The sequence below is a fragment of the Bos javanicus genome, chromosome 20 (assembly GCF_032452875.1).
Source record: "Bos javanicus breed banteng chromosome 20, ARS-OSU_banteng_1.0, whole genome shotgun sequence".
In the NCBI taxonomy this organism is placed as follows: Eukaryota; Metazoa; Chordata; class Mammalia; order Artiodactyla; family Bovidae; genus Bos; species Bos javanicus.
The window spans coordinates 39,680,264-39,697,909 of NC_083887.1; the positions used below are offsets into that span (position 1 = coordinate 39,680,264).

The 17,646-nt window shown below is 44.3% G+C and overlaps 1 protein-coding gene across 2 annotated transcripts in view; it reads left to right on the forward strand.

Annotated features, from left to right (window-relative positions):
- The window catches only part of SLC45A2 (solute carrier family 45 member 2), a 35,969-nt gene that overhangs the window by 1,982 nt on the left and 16,341 nt on the right, over window positions 1-17,646 (forward strand). For both annotated transcript variants that reach the window (XM_061393776.1, XM_061393775.1), the window contains exon 2: window positions 845-1,021. In XM_061393776.1, coding sequence (XP_061249760.1) covers window positions 845-1,021 — 177 coding nt within the window. The remainder of the gene's footprint in view (window positions 1-844; window positions 1,022-17,646) is intronic.

Below are 17,646 nucleotides of genomic sequence, written 5' to 3' on the forward strand. Positions count from 1 at the left end.
TGCTCTTCATCCACCGAAAGGCAAAGGTACGAAGAGAGTTGGTTAAAGATGCTCACTTACAACCTGCTCCCATTACTCAGTGCTCCTCCAAGCCAAGCCCTCCAGCCTGTGGCATCAGCCTCACTGGAGGCTGATAGAGATGAAAATTCCCAGGCCCTACCTTCCGCCTATTGAGGAATCATAGGAGACTCATGGTAGGTGAGGCCCAACAATCGGTTTTAACAAGTCATCCCGGTAATGGTTAAGGAGCTAAAGTCTGAGAAGCACTGCATGAGGGCACAGATGCACACCTCTCTCTATTTTTGTGCATAAAGGGATGTCTGAAGGATGACCATCTCTTGGGCCTGGGATCTTGAAGTATTTTCCCCAGCTTTCCTATATGGTTGGAGTGGTTTACAGTCAGTACATATACTTTTTTAAACCGGTTTATTTAAAAGAGAGATGATTCACATACCATAAAAGTCACCATCTAAAAGTGAACAGCTCAGTGCTTTTCAGTATATTCTCAAAGTTGTATAACCACCACCGCTATCTAATTACACAACAGTTTCGTCTCCCCTCTACAGAAACCTGGTAGCCATTAGCAGACACTCCCCATTTCCTTCTCCCCCACAGTCCTAGGTAACTGCTCAATCTACGTTCTGTCTCCAGAGAGCTGTCTTTTCTGGACATTCACTGCATGACTTTTAAAACTTGAAAAAATAATGAAGCTGTATTTTATTTGGAAGAGCAAACACAACGAAAGAGTAGGGAGGTAATATGATGACAGGAAGTTTGTGTGGAAATAAAAATGTGGATTGTTCTAAACCGGGATTTAGGAGACCAACGGTTGTTTCTCTTTTAGCTTTGATTGCTGACCCAAGGAGGAAGCCGATTTGGGCCATAAGTATCACCATGATAGGTGTGGTTCTCTTTGATTTTGCTGCTGACTTCATTGATGGGCCCATCAAAGCCTACTTGTTTGATGTCTGCACTCATCGAGATAAGGAGAGGGGCCTCCACTACCATGCCCTCTTCACAGGTAGGGAATATCCAGAAAGTCTATCCTTCAGGTCTCCGGGCAGGGAAGCCCTTCCACTGAAGCCATCCAGTGTCTCAGCACTCAGATTTTTTGAATGAATGGATCTGTTGATGCATCACTCCCATCACGTGGGCTCTGTCTTCCAGGGCATTCCTCTTGTGACCAGGCTTTGGAGTTTCTGCAAAGGAAGTTTGTAGGAGAGCTCTCTGAAGAGCCATGTGTGGAGACATTTACAATGAAATGAAAAGAAGCCTTGTAGACTTCATATTTTGTTTTGTTCTTTAGTCAGTAATGTGTATCATCAACATTATTTAGAAGCTTGCAGCTTCTTGGGCCCCTCTTCCTGTTATTTTAATTCAGCAGGTTCGGGGTGGGGCCCAGAAATTTGCGTTTTTAATGACTTTCCCAGATGATTCTGTGGCAAGTGTCCCAGGAATCACATGAACCACATTTAAAAACAGAAATAGGAACAAACCAAGCAAATACAAAGCCCCAAGTCTTAGGGACTTCTTCCTTTTTTAAAATTTATTTACTTATTTGGCTGCACTGGGTCTTAGTTGCAACAATCAGGGCCTTTAGTTGCCCCATGTGGGATCTAGTTTCCTGACTGGATCGAACTCCAGGCCTCCTGCATTGGGAGCTCAAAGTCTTAGCCATTGGGCCACCAGGAAAGTCCTAGAGATGTCCTAGTTATATAAACAGTTGGCAAATCCTCAACCTCCTGTTTTGGAAAATGCCATGCCAAGAGGACACTTCTTGGGGCCATTGCTGGCCTTCTTTTGTAGCTGTTGGGCCCTTCATGTAGAGCAATGCTACTAATGTTCAACATGCATTTCTAGAGCTCCATTTGTTGTTCAGTCACTCAGTCATGTCCCACTCTTTTCAACCCCTTGGGCTACAGCATGTCAGGCTTCCCTGTCCTTCACTATTTCTTGGAGCTTGCTGAAACTCATGTCCATCGCGTCGGTGATGCCATCCAGCCGTCTCATCCTCTGTCATCCCCTTCTCCTCCTGCCCTCAGTCTTTCCCAGCATCAGGGTCTTTTCCAATGAGACTGCTCTTCACATCAGATGGCCAAAGTATTGGCATCAGTCCTTGCAATGAACATTCAGGACTGATTTCCTTTAGGACTGACTGGTTTGATCTCCTTGCTGTCCTTCCAGTTGGGACTGTTCTAGAATTGGGGTGTCATCCACAGGACAACAGCATGATCCTGTCCAGGGAGCATTGTTAGGTCTAGATGTAAGGACTTTATTTCATTTTCTCCAAGGCCCAGCCAAGGTATTTTTATTTTATGTTTTGTCTCCTCCCATGGTCAGATATGTCCCATGAGAAACAGAATCTTGAATTTTGTTCAGATTATATCTGCACAGCCAAAAGCAGGCCTGCCCACAGAAGCCGTTCAGTCAACAATTTGTTGTTTGTGCAGATATTTGAATGGTGAACACTGGGAAGAATGGGGCTGCCCGGCAGAGAGCGGCCTGGAGGAGCAGGAGTCCAGCCCATCTGTCTGGGACCCCTGAACACTTTGTCTACCAGCTGGAAGGTCCCAGAATAGAGATTCAAACTGCATTCTCCTAACTTAAATCCCACAATTCCTACTGCTATGTAATAATCTGCTGAAATTAATTATGATATTGCGGGAGGCTTTTTGGCTTTTGAACCTGACACGTTGAGAGTTTTGTTGCTCTAAGTACTTTGGGAAATGTGGTCACTCCTTCCCAGCTTATATCAGTGTTAGTCTTGGCCTAACAACCTTTGCTTTGCTGCCTCTGATATTAAAAGACTGAGCTCTGTACTTTGGGAACTTTTCCAGGGTTAATACGTGGTAGTATTTCTGTTGAGTTTGATAAAATGTCTTGAGGTTTTCTTTTGATATTAGTGTATTGTGGTTTCAGCAAGCATATAATTCATGTGACCTCATTTCAGGCTTTCACTGTATCTTGTCTGAGCTTTCGTACTTACCCTTTAACTGATTTTCCAGTCTCTAATTTTTTCCTATTCCAATTGTGCTAACACACAGCTTCTAGAGCCACATTCCTAAAAGACAGCTTTGACTGGGACACTTTCATGTTCAATGACCCGCAGTGGCTCCTGTTGACAAAAAAATTAATGAATTAATCAATAGTCAATTTAAGAAAGAAATAGAGAATTTTATTCAAGTCAACCTAAAGATTATAAATTGGGAAACAGTCTCTCAGAGAGCTCTCAGAACTATTCCTCCCATCAGAGGTCAAAGCACAGTGAAATATGAGACAAAGTGTTGTACATCTAATGACGTACTGACAGTTTATGTAGTCCAGGTCTGCACATACAAGGCGAGTAGTGGGTCATTGTGACCGCTTAAAGGATTGAGAAAGGACTGTTATCTGCTAAGGAGTTCCCTTGCTGGTGCCAGGAGAAAGTTGCTGCTGTCAAGGAAGTATTCCTGTGACTTCTATGGCTGTGCTCTGATTAATATATTAATGGGAAATAGACGGGGAAACAGTGGAAACAGTGTCAGACTTTATTTTTCTGGGCTCCAAAATCACTGCAGATGGTGAATGCAGCCATGAAATTAAAAGACGTTTACTCCTTGGAAGGAAAGTTATGACCAACCTAGATAGCGTATTCAAAAGCAGAGACATCACTTTGCCAACAAAGGTCCGTCTAGTCAAAGCCATGGTATTTCCAGTGGTCATGTATGGTTGTGAGAGTTGGACTGTGAAGAAAGCTGAGCGCTGAAGAATTGATGCTTTTGAACTGTGGTGTTGGAGAAGACTCTTGAGAGTCCCTTGGACTGCAAGGAGATCCAACCAGTCCATTCTAAAGGAGATCAGCCCTGGGACTTCTTTGGAAGAAATGATGCTAAAGCTGAAACTCCAGTACTTTGGCCACCTCATGTGAAGAGTTGACTCATTGGAAAAGACTCTGATGCTGGGAGGGATTGGGGGCAGGAGGAGAAGGGGGCGACAGAGGACGAGATGGCTGGATGGCATCACCGACTCAATGGACATGAGTTTGGGTGAACTCCAGGAGTTGGTGATGGACAGGGAGGCCTGGTGTGCTGCAATTCATGGGGTCGCAAAGAGTCGGACCTGACTGAGCAACTGAACTGAACTGAACTGAACTGAAAGAACCCTCTGGGTTCAGAGTACTTGGAAATCTTCTGGGCTAGAGGTTCTCTAACTTGTAGTCTGAGAGTCTTTACCTTTGCCTCGGTCGGACATGACTGAGCAACTGAACTGAACTGAACTGATCATGCAGATGCATATTGCACACTCCAGGGGAGGGAGGAGGCCCAAAGGGGAAAGTGTTATATTTAAATCTAGGCCCAGCAATTCCAAATGTTTTTCAAATAAGTGTCAAAGGGTTCACTGCCAAAATGTTCTCCAGCATGTTTCTGAATTTTTTTTTTTTTTTTTAAAGAAAAGACCCTACTGGCTTCTGGGAATTTTAGTCCTCTAACTTTTTCTGTCTTATGTTTAAAGATAACTCTACCTGCCCTCCACCCCTGGTGTATGTGATAGCCATGCTGGGTTTAGTGGATCCATCTCATCCCTTCTGGATTCCCTGGTAGCTCAGTTGGTAAAGAATCTGCCTGCAATGCAAGAGACCCTGATTCACTTCCTGGATCAGGAAGATCCCCTGGAGAAGGCATAGGCTACCCACTTCAGTATTCTTGGGCTTCCCTGGTAGCTTAGACAGTAAAGAATGCGCCTGCAATGGGGAATACTTGGGTTCGATCCCTGGGTTCGATACTTGGGTTCGATACTTGGGAAGATCCCCTGGCAGAGAGCATGGCAACCCACTCTAGTATTCTTGCCTAGAGAATCCCCATGGACAGAGGAGCCTGGCTGGCTCCAGCACCTGGGGTCGCAAAGAGTCAGACACAACTGAGTGACTAAGCACAGCACAGCCTCATCCTTTCACCTCATGCCTTTACCTCTGGGGCTGTGGAACCCTCACTCACCGGAAAGAAAGGAAATTCCTCCCTCGAGTCAAAATGCTTGTAACTGAGGATCTGTTGCTATTAGTAAATTAACCCGAGGCCTTGCTCTCCTGAACAGCAGTCTCCATTCCACCCAAGGAGGCTGGGATGAGGGCTGATGGTCAGTAAAGTTTGTGCCAGTTCAAATCCTGGCTCCTCCTCCTGCCCAGTCCCTAGTGTTTCTGAACTTCTGTTTCTTCTCAGGGTTGTGAATCTATCCACCATGTTAGTTACTAATATCCTGGCAATATATTGGGGCTTCCCTCATAGCTCAGTCGATAAAGAATCTACCTGCAATGCCGGAGACCTGGGCTTGATCCCTGGGTTGGGAAGATTCCCTGGAGAGGGCAATGGCAACCAACTCTAGTGTTCTTGCCTGGAGAATCCCATGGACAAAAGAGCCTGGCAGGCTACAGTCCATGGGGTTGCAAGAAGTGGATGCAGCTTAGCAACTGAATCACCAACCACTGCCACCATTCTGGCAAATGGTCTCAAGCAATGGTTCCTGAGAAAGGAACTCTTTAATAGGATTCAGCACCAAATGTATATATTTACTATATGTTCTCCATTCCCACCAGGCTTGCAAAACTTGCGTTTGTTTGTAATGACTTGGTAAGGAACTTGCCCCGAGTGCATCTCTGGAAGAAGAATGGGTAACGTGTTAGGCTTAGCTTCTTTTGACTGTTTGGTTTCTTTAATACTTCAAAGTTTGCATAAAAAATGCTTTTGAAACAAATACTCAGAATAGAAATAATTAAGAGCTAAAAAAAGAGTTCTAAAAATGAAGTTTAGATATGAGTCCCTTTGACCAAATGTATACAAGTGGAAAAAGGCTGTGTTTCATGGTAGAGTCGATTTTAACTCCTCCTTCAGGCTTCATTGCTGCATGAGTGGATTTCTTTCATTAGCTGAGTTTCCTTTGAAGTTTCTGCCCCTAGTGAACTTTCATGTCTCCTCACTCAGGCAGGAAAGGATGTGGCCAGAGCAGAAACCAGGGTACAGGAATTTCAGCTTTGAGGATGACATGGATAACTTTGGGCGAAACAGATAAGGTCTACAAACTGCCATTTCTTATCCCAATTCAGCACCTACCTCTCGAGGAATCTCAAAGGCAGGTTAGAGATAGGAGCCCCTGAGGATATTTTTTCATTTACTCAATACTGTGTATGTGCTTAATCACTCATCTGTGTCTGACTCTTTGCAACCTCATGGACTGTAGCCCGCCAGGTTCCTCTGTCAATGGAATTCTCCAGGCAAGAATACTGGAGTGGGCTGCCATTCCCTTCTCCAGGGGATCTTCATAACCCAGGGATGGAACCTGGGTCTCCTGCATTGCAGGTTAATTCTTCACCATCTGAGCCATGAGGGAATTGTCTACCAGAAATCTCTTTCCCCAGATACCAACTGGCTGGCTTGGTTTGCTTCCTCTCTTTGTTACAATCTCTGGTCACATAGCCCCTCCTCAGCGATTCATGATTACTTGATAATATATTATTTATTCATTTGTTTGTTGTTTATTATCTGCCTCTAGAGCCAACATATAAGCTATCTGAAGACAGGAATATTTCCTGTTTGTTCCAAAATCACTAGTGCTTAGAATAGTCCTGGAAATATGCTGAAGAAATATTGATGAGACAAATATTCTATTTTAACATCCTCCTTTTACCTGTGAGGAAGCTGTGTTGCTGAGAGGTAAGTGACTAACTCAAGGTCACACAGCTGGATGTATGTACTAAGTCGCTTCAGTCACGTCCAACTCTTTTCGGCCCTATGGACCATAGCGCACCAGGCTCCTCTGTCCATAGGGTTTTCCAGGCAAGAATACTGGAGAGGGTTGCCATGCACTTCTCCAGGGCATCTTCCCAACCCACAGATCGAACCTGGGTCTCTTACGTCTCCGGTTTTGGCAGGCACGTTCTTTACCACTAGCGCCACCTGGGAATACAGCTAGTGGAAGATATTGAATCAATCTTTATGTCTGAAATGGAAGTGAATCCCCAACCCAAGGGCTTCCCTCATAGCTCAGTTGGTAAAGAATCTGCCTGCAATGCAGGAGACCGGGGTTTGATCCCTGGGTTGGGAAGATCACCTGGAGAAGGAAATGGCAACCCACTCCAGTATTCTTGCCTGGAGAATCCCATGGACAGAGGAGCCTGGCAGGCATCAGTTCATGGGCTTCCAAAGAGTCAGACACAACTTAGCGACTAAACCACCACCCCAACCCAAATGTAGTTTAATTGTGTCTGTGTTGAGCCCCATTGGCCCAGGATGGTGAAAACTTAGTGTCAGTCCCTTTGGAATACTCTCCTACACCTTTCCCTGAGTCTTGCATCTAAAAACTTGGAGCTTAGAGTGCAAAAGTTTCAGGTAGCAAGGATCTGGGTTTCAGTATCATGTGTTCTCACTGGCATTTACTAGGCCGTCCTTGGTCCTGCGTTTCCCAGTTGTGAGGCTGAACTGGTCACAGTCACATTCTTGCTCATCCTTGTCCACAGGACCCCTTCAGAACCCCCAGGATTCTCAGCTCCCCACCACCCACATGGCATCCTGCTCTTCCAAGGCCTACAGATGTGAGCTGCAAACTCTCCATGCTCTGGTTTCCTTGTCTCTAAAAGAGAGGTGGAAATTCAGTTGAGCCTTACTATTCAGGGATTCTATATTGTGAAGTCATCTGCTTACTAAAACTTACTGGTACCACCAAAATCAATACTTGCAGCTCATTCTCCAACATTTGCAAGCATCTACAGAGTGGAGGAGGAAAAAAACCAATGCGACTCACCCAGTGTGCTTGCTTCCAACTGTGGTTGAGCAAGGTGACACTCTGCCTTCTTGTTTTGATTCTTACACTGTAAACAGATGTCCTTTTTGTGATATATTTAGTGCCATTTTTTTTTTCTTTTCTGTTTTTTTTTTTTTTCTTGGTTATTTCAGTATCTAAAGTGGCTCCAAATGTGGTGCTGAAGGCACTGCTTGGGTTCATAAGTGCAAGAATGTTGTGATGTGACTTCTGGAGAAAATATGTGTCCTAAATGTTGTTCCGGTGTGAGTTACAGTGCCGTTGGCCACAGGCTATTCAATGAGATATCTTTAAACAGAAACACATGTAAAATAAGGTTCTGTGTTGTTTCACTGATGAAAACGAAGACTTGAGGCTCACAGAAACTTAATCTTTAGGGCAGGAATTTACTATTCACCAATTCAGGGTTTAAGGAAACTTTCTGGAACGTAACTACTGGTAATAGTAAGATGCAGCGGTAGTAACTTCCTCAAAGGGTGGTTGTGAGGATTAAGTGAGTTGTAAACGTCAAGCACCTAGAATGGAGCCTGACACTCGGGCTCATCTATCTCTACCCACCACAGAGCCCTTGCTTCCTTGAATTCTGAATGTCCCCCTGGGGTCTTCCTAGGAAATAAAGTGTTGATCCCTTCTGCTCTTGGGTTCTTCAAGCCATCTGGGAGGTTCTGCTCCCCACCCCTCATCCTCCTATGCCATCGAGGTCCAAGGATCGAGGAGCAGAACCACTACAGCTTTAGGGACACACCAATTCACCCTTCGTGAATGCTTTGCCTACCCTGGGAAGCCTTGTTCTTAAATCACTTTTTTTTTTTTTTTTTTACTGAATCTGTTGCAGTAAAAAAGAGAATGGAGGAATGCGTTTTTCTCTTTTCCTTTCCTGAGAAAGTGAAGTCGCTCAGTCGTGTTCAACTCTTTGTGACCCCCTGGACTATAGCCTACCAGGCTCCTCTGTCCATGGGATTTTCCAGGCAAGAGTACTGGAGTGGGGTGCCATTTCCTTCTTCAGGGTTTCTACCTGACCTAGGGATCAAGCCCAGGGCTCTCACATTGTAGGCAGATGCTTTACTGTCTGAGCCACCAGGGAAGTCCAGTGAAGAAGATAAAAGAGAATAGAGAGCAGGCCTGAACAATCCTAACTGGTCCTAACTCTGCATGTCTACAGTTTAAGTTTGCTTTTCTTCCCCCTAACTCTGCAGGAGCTACATTTCTCACCAATTTTACCTTTGACTTTATGCTAAATACATCCTGCATCTAGTTTTTACCCTTACAACATCCTTCCCTTTGTAGTTACATATCAGAGCCACCAAACTGCCAGACTCAATTACTGGGTTACTGACACCAGACTCTGACTGTCTTTGAAACACTGCAAGAGGAAGAAATCAAGATCCTAACACCTTTGTTCCTCATCCCTGACTCCTGACTAAGCCCCTAGACTCCCATGGAGAGGGAGCATTGTTCTTGAGGCATGAACCTATTGTCTTTCCCTCTCTGCTGGCTGAGAATTAAAGCCACCTCCCTATTTCCTCCATACTTGGTCTCCGTATTTTTTATTCAGCTCCGGTGGGCTAAGAGAGCCAAGGTTTTGGCCAGCAACAAATCTACCATCAGTGCCTTTGGAGCCTAAGGGCTTCTGAAACTCAGAAGCAAGGAGACACGTTCTTATTTCTCTGCTTTCTACTTTCATGTTCTTCCCCAAAAGCAATGAGCCTGGCTCAGTTTGAACATGAAGGAAGGGCCCAGGGAAATACCAGGGCAGTTGTGGGTGGACGGAAGCTGTGGTCAGCACTTAAATATATTTTCTCACATCTCTTAGGAGATGAGTTGCCTTGCAAATCTCAAGAAATGTCAGGTCTTGGATGCTCAGTCTCTAGAAGGGAAGTCATGTCTGCCTGGTTCATTGCTGTGTCTGCAGTGCCCAGCGCAGTTCTTGGTGAGAGTTGGTGTTCCATCCATTTCTATTGATTAAAAAATATCTCTCATACACACACACACACACACACACACACACACACACACTCCTAGTAGCTGATACTTATGTTAAGTCTCTGGGATTTTGTGTGTATGGTGTAGGTAGGAACTAATCTGACACCTTCATTGCTATTTTCTCAACACACAGAAAAGAATCAGAAGGACTCTTCCATGAACCTTCCAGGAATGCAGGGTCTTTCATCTGTCCCCTTGCTGAGGTACTGAAGCCGGCAGCACACTGATAACTCTCTTCTCCTTGAGCTCTTTCTCCATTGCTGTTGAGGTTGTTTAGTCACATGCCTGAAGCCAGGAAAACAATTACAGATGCATGGTAGGTGCAGAGTTTGACTCTTTAGATTCCTTGTTCCTGAAACTCTCCCAGTTTCCCATTTTACCTATTACATGTTGTGTTAGTCACCCAGTCGTATCCGACTCTCTGTGACACTGTGGGTTGATTGTAGCCTGCCAGACTTCTCTGTCTGTGGAATTCTCTAGGCAAGAATACTGGAGTGGGTTGCCATTCCGTTCTCCATGGATCTTCCTGACCAGGGATTGAACCTGGGCCTCCCGCATTGCTGGCAGATTCTTTACCATCTGAGCCACCAGAGAAGCCCTTTACTTATTACAGTTGTAGATTACAGAAAGAAATAATACATATTTCTGTATGCTTGGACTTCTTCCAGGAGGAACCATTGTTTAAGCTATATTGTTAGATATGAAATACACTGCTGAGCCATTCATTCCAGGGGGTTGGCTCTGGTGTGAGTGACATCACAGCCTGGCTCTGTCAGGCTAGGACAAGAGCTAGCTGGACCCTTCTTTTTGCAGAGGCTGGTTATCTAATGTGGTGACAGATGCCCTTGAGATGCCCCAGCTTATCATATGGCCAATAGCCTGGGGACTGACTCCAAGAGCCCCAGGAAGGCTGATGTTGGCAGTAGAGATAAATGTAACCTTGATGTAAATGTGGGAGCTGATGTTAGCCTTTGTTGCAACTTTGATGACTAGACTTTGTTTAGGAGACTATTTTGAAGATAAAATCCTTAGTTTAAATAGAGGATGTTAAAAAGAAAGCTTTCAGTAAATTCCTACAGCCCTCTGCTGGGCCTCATCAGACCTGAAGGTGTGAATAGATAAATGTTTCCATCCAGAGTTTTAAGATGCTGCCTAGTAGAAATGGCATCCCACTTCAGTATTCTTGCCTGGAGAATCCCATGGGTAGAGGAGCCTGGTGGGCTACAGTCCATAGGGTTGCAAAGAGTTGGACACTACTAAAGCAACTTAGCATTCAGCATGGCCCCACTATTCAGCAAGGCATACTGTTATAACTTTTAGCTGTGTCCCGCAGTAGTGCTGAGACAAATGAATTAGTTTTGCTTGTTTTGTTTTTTCCTCTTTCCTGAGAGAAGAGAGGATTGGAAAATTTTTTAAGATACTTGTAGCATGTTTTACTTAACTGATTAGTGGAGGAACTGATTGGGAAGACAAAGAGTTTCCCCAAGTTCTTTCAGGATAAATTGTGTGTGTGTGTGTGTGTGTGTGTGTGTTTAGCAAAAGAAAAAAAATGCTAGATTAGATACAAACCTGATTAACATTCTACAAGGTAATATAACTGTAGCTCCTCTATAATAGTCCTACCAGGTTATGAAAATATGGTTACAAACCTTATTAATGTCTGCAAATTATCCTTAGTTTTACAGGATTATACATCATTGCGCTTTATCAGTTGTGGCTTGTTGGTCAAATATCAGATGAGGGTGGTTCAGGTTGCTTAGAAATTGCTCTATCCCCTGAGTGCTCAAAAAGTGATATTTGGACTAACAGGGGTGGATTGGCACTGGGGAGCTTGAAAGGAATGCAGAGCCTTGGGTTCTACTGCCATCTTTAAAATCAGAACTTATGCTATAGACTTCCCTGGTGGCTCAGACGGTAAAGTGTCTGCCTATAATTTGGGAGACCTGGGTTCAATCCCTGTGTCAGGAAGATCTCCTGGAGAAGGAATGGCAACCCACTTCTGTCTTCTTGCCTGGAAAATCCCATGGACGGAGGAGCCTGTTAGGCTACAGTCCATGAGGTCGCAAAGAGTCAGATATGACTGAGCGACTTCACTTCACTTCACATGCTATCGATTGAATGTTTGTGTCCCCCTCAGAATCCATATGTTGAAAACCTCATGCCTAATGTGATGATGTTGAACACAGAGTGCCTGATGAACTATGGATGGAGGTTCGTGACATTGTACAGGAAACAGGAATCAAGACCATCCCCAAGAAAAAGAAATGCAGAAAAGCAAAATGGCTGCCTGAGGAGGTCTTACAAGTAGCTGTGAAAAGAAGAGAAGCCCAAAGAAAAGGAGAAAAGGAAAGATATACTCGTTTGAATGCAGAGTTCCAAAGAATAGCAAGGAGAGATAAGAAAGCCTTCCTTAGTGATCAATGCAAAGAAATAGAGGAAAACAATAGAATGGGAAAGACTAGAGATCTCTACAAGAAAATTAGAGACACTAAGGGAACATTTAATTCAAAGATGGGCTCAAAAAAGGACAGAAATGGTATGGATCTAACAGAAGCAGAAGATATTAAGAAGAGGTGGCAAGAATACACAGAAGAACTGTACAAAAAAGATCTTCATGACCCAGATAATCATGATGGTGTGATCACTCACCTAGAGCCAGACATCCTGGAATGTGAAGTCAAGTAGGCCTTAGGAAGCATCACTATGAACAAAGTTAGTGGAGGTGATGGAATTCCAGTTGAGTTATTTCAAATCCTGAAAGATGATGCTGTGAAAGTGCTGCATTCAATAGGCAGCAAATTTGGAAAACTCAGCAGTGGCCGCAGGACTGGAAAAGGTTGGTTTTCATTCCAATCCCAAAGAAAGGCAATGCCAAAGAATGTTGAAACTTCTGCACAATTGTACTCACCTCCCACGCTAGTACAGTAATGCTCAAAATTCTCCAAGCCAGGCTTCAGCAATTTGTGAACCATGAACTTCCTTATGTTCAAGCTGGTTTTAGAAAAGGCAGAGGAACCAGAGATCAAATTGCTAACATCTGCTGGATCATTGAAAAAGCAAGAGAGTTTCAGAAAAACATCTATTTCTGCTTTATTGACAATTCCAAAGCCTTTGACTGTGTGGATCACAACAAACTGTGGAAAATTCTGAAAGAGATGGGAATACCAGACCACCTGACCTGCCTCTTGAGAGATCTGTATGCAGGTCAGGAAGCAACAGTTAGAACTGGCCATGGAACCACAGACTGGTTCCAAATAGGAAAAGGAGCACATCAAGGCTGTATATTGTCACCCTGCTTATTTAACTTCTATGCGGAGTACATCATGAGAAACACTGGGCTGGATGAAGCACAGGCTGGAATCAAGATTGCTGGGAAAAATATCAATAACCTCAGATATGCAGATGACACCACCCTTATGGCAGAAAGGGAAGAGGAACTAAAGAGCCTCTTAATGAAAGTGAAAGAGGAGGGAGAACAAGTTGGTTTAAAGCTCAACATTCAGAAAACTAAGATCATGGCATCCAGTCCCATCACTTCATGGGAAATAGATGGGGAAACAGTGGAAACAGTGGCTGATTTTATTTTGGGGGGCTCCAAAATCACTGCAGATGGTGATTGCAGCCATGAAATTAAAAGACGCTTCCTCCTTGGAAGGAAAGTTATGACCAACCTAGATAGCATATTGAAAAGCAGAGACATTACTTTGCCAACAAAGGTCCGTCTAGTCAAGGCTATGGTTTTTCCAGTAGTCATGCATGAATGTGAGAGTTGGACTATAAAGAAAGCTGAGTGCCGAAGAATTGATGCTTTTGAACTGTGGTATTGGAGAAGACTCTTGAAAGTCCTTTGGACTGCAAGGAGATCCAACCAGTCCATCCTAAAGGAGATCAGTCTTGGGTGTTCATTGGAGGGACTGATGCTGAAGCTGAAACTCCAATACTTTGGCTACCTGATGTGAAGAGCTGACTCATTTGAAAAGACCCTGATGCTGGGAAAGATTGAGGGCGGGAAGAGAAGGGGATGACAGAGGATAAGATGGTTGGGTAGCATCACCAACTCAATGGACATGGGTTTGGGTGAACTCCAGGAGTTGGTGATGAACAGGGAGGCCTGGCGTGCTGCAGTTCATGGGGTCGCAAAGAGTCAGACACGACTGAGCAACTGAACTGAACTGAACTGAACTGAATGTGATACTGTTAGAAGATGGAGCCTTTAGAAGGTGATTAGGTCATGAAGGCTCATGAACGGAGTTAGTGCCCTTGGAAAAGTTGCCCAAACCAGTTCCTTTGCCACTTATGCCAAGTTAGTGATGACAGTTAGAAGATGGCTGTCAATGAGGAAGTAGGTCCTCACCAGACCACATCTGCTGGCACCTTGATCTTGCATTCCCCAGTCTCCAGAACTGTCAGAATAAGTGTCTGGTATTTATAAGTCATGAAGTTTATGGCATATTTGTTATAGCGGCTGGAACAGACTGAGACAACCTGTATCATGACGAGGCATCGTGTGATTCACGTGCACATTAACGTTTAAGAAGCCCTGCTTTATAATGAGATTTTTAAGAAATAAGGCCCTTTTAAATAGTTTTTGCTCTTTCCAGCTTTGAGATACTTATTTTTTCCACAACAGTTGCCATAGGCCACACTTAGTCTTAGTACTCAGTGTGATTCCCTGATTCTAGTCACTGGACCTAGAATGACTAAGTCCTTTCTGCCAGCTCCAGGCAGCTGTCAGCTTCTCTTGCCTCTGAGCAAGGCTTTGGGATTAAGGTTTCTGTAGGAAGTCAGTAGCACACTCCATTTGAAACCTGGTTCCCTGGTGGCTCAGATGGTAAAGGATCGACCTGCAATGCAGGATACCTGGGTTCAATCCCTGGGTCAGGAAGATCCCCTGGAGGAGGGCATGGCTACCCACTCCAGTATTCTTGTCTGGAGAATCCCATGGACAGAGGAGCCTGGTGAGCTACAGTCCACAGGGTCGCAAAGAGTCAGACACGACTGAGGGACAACGCTTCCTGCTTCCTTCCTTCTTCTGCTATCTGTGCTATTGCTTTATATGTATTGTCACACTAACCCTCACAAGACCCATATAAGGAGGCATCACTGTGCCCACTTTCAGAGAAGTGCCCAAGGTCACATGGTTAGAAAACACACAAGTGGGCATTGAAATCAGCATAATTATAAACCCTCCCTTCTATGTGTTCTCCTGTCACCCACTGCAGCCTGCAGTTCTCTTATCTAATTCAACTAGACCAGCTGCAAACATCCTTCCACCTCTAAAATCTCTGGATTCCTTGATTTAGTGAACTCTTAGGAGCTTCATTGCTAATTAAGAATTCTATAATAATTAGTAATAATAAACTCATCAAAGCGCCTCTATTCTGTTTGAATATCTAGCTCACAGTTCTCTATTTGTTACAGTTTTTATTTTTTTAAGTAGCTGTTTGTTTCGGAGAAGGCAATGGCACCCCACTCCAGTACTCTTGCCTGGAAAATCCCATGGATGGAGGAGCCTGGTAGACTGCAGTCCATGGGGTCGATAAGATTTGGGCACAACTGAGCGACTTCATTTTCACTTTTCCCTTTCATGCATTGGAGAAGGAAATGGCAACCCACTCCAGTGTTCTTGCCTGGAGAATCCCAGGGATCGGGGAGCCTGGTTGGCTGCCGTCTGTGGGGTTGCACAGAGTCGGACACGACTGAAGTGACTTAGCAGCAGCAGCAGCAGCAGCAGCAGCAGCAGCAGCTGTTTGTTTATCTGCTTCTTCTCCTTGGAACTATCTTCTGGGGAGGAAAGGATAGAGGTGCTGTGTCTTATTTATGTTTATATCCCCAGAAGCTAGTAGAGGTTTTCTGTATAAATTTAGTACTCAAATATTTATTGAAGTACATGACGTGGGTAGACATAAAACTAGACTAGGAAACCCTCCAATTGTAGCAGTCAAGTGTTCAAGTCAGTATCTAATATAATCCACCATTATGATTATATCCATATATTTATATTCATAAAATAAAACCAACATTCTATTTGCACAGTGGAAGGTTTATTTCGCACATCAGTTCTTTCAAATGGGCAGGGATCTTCTGCTCTGTATTTCCTCTGCTCAGTGGAAAAGTAAATTTGAAGAAAAGAGGCATACACGATAGGAGAACTTAATGGCAGTATAACAACCATTGATCTAGTCACAAATGGTAGTTTTGAGAAACAAATATATACATTTTGCATAGCATCAATTAAGAACAAGGGTTCTCAGTTGGTGCCCATTTGTCCCCCTGGGGGACATTAGACAATGTCAGGAGACATTCGTGTCTGTTGACTAGAGGAGAGGTTGTACTGGCATCGCATGGAGGAGGCCAGACATGTTGCAAAACATCCTACAATGCACAGAACAGCCTCCAACAAAGACTTCAGTTCAGTTCAGTTCAGTTCAGTCACTCAGTCATGTCTGACTCTTTGCAACCCCATGAATCGCAGCACGCCAGGCCTCCCTGTCCATCACCCACTCCCGGAATTCACTCAGACTCACGTCCATCAAGTCAGTGATGCCATCCAATCATCTCATCCTCTGTCGTCCCCTTCTCCTTCTGCCCCCAATCCCTCCCAACATTAGAGTCTTTTCCAATGAGTCAACTCTTCGCATGAGGTGGCCAAAGTACTATCCATCCCCAAAATGTCAGTCATGCTGGGACTGAGAAACTCTGGTCTAGACAGACCCTCCAATAGAGCTAGGCTTTTAGTACATTTTGTTTGGTTGACTGCTTGGCTCAGCACAGACATCCTCGGCATCTCCATGATTGAATAAAGATGGATCTAATGGTGATCCATGCATCACATGTCCCAGAACTGCCCCCTGAACCAGCAACAATGTAACCACCTCCAGGGCTTCCCTTTCTTCCTGGGGCCTACCAGGGCGCCTACCATCCAAACAGGTCACTCTATGTACCATGTATCTGTTTAAATACATGCACCTCACCCATAACTAGACTACATATTCCTTGTTAGCAGAGAACATATGTTTTTTTCATTGTAACCCATTGGCCACTGTTCCCCATAATTCTGCCTTAAAATGCGTTGTCACTCAGAGCATGACAATGATGTGCTTGGAATTCAGTGGTTAAACATTTGTTCATCTGTAAATACTCTCTATGGTAAATTGCAATTAGACAGACTGTGAGGTGACTAGAATCATCCATTCTTCCAACATTCTGGATAAATTAGGATTCATATTACCTGGCATTCAGATTTGTGTTCCTGGGATCAGGGTTTAGGTAAGTTTAAATGTTTAAGATTTGAGAGAGAATTCCTTAAGCTCTGTTTTATTCCTTAATTCTCTGATTTGTGAGAATATTGTATTTTTTAGGTTTTTTTTTAAAAAAATTATTTATTTATTTGGCTCCACCAGGTTTTAGTTGTGGCTTGAAGGATCTTCGATCTTCTTTGCAGCATGTGGGATCTTTTAGCTGCAACATGCAAATTCTTAGTTGTGGCACGTGGGTTCTAGTTCCCTGACCAGGAATTGGACCCAGGCTCCCTACACTGGGAGAGGGGAGTCTTAGCCACTGGACCACCAGGGAAGTCCCAGGATGTTGTCTTTACCTGGCAGATAAAATGGAGACTTTGCTGCTGCTGCTGCTGCTGCTGCTAAGTCGCTTCAGTCGTGTCCAACTCTGTGTGACCCCATAGACTGCAGCCCACCAGGCTCCCCCGTCCCTGGGATTCTCCAGGCAAGAACACTGGAGTGGGTTGCCATTTCCTTCTCCAATGCGTGAAAGTGAAGTCACTCAGTCGTGTCCGACTCCCAGCGACCCCATGGACTGCAGCCTACCAGGCTCCTCTATCCGTGGGATTTTCCAGGCAAGAGTACTGGAGTGGGA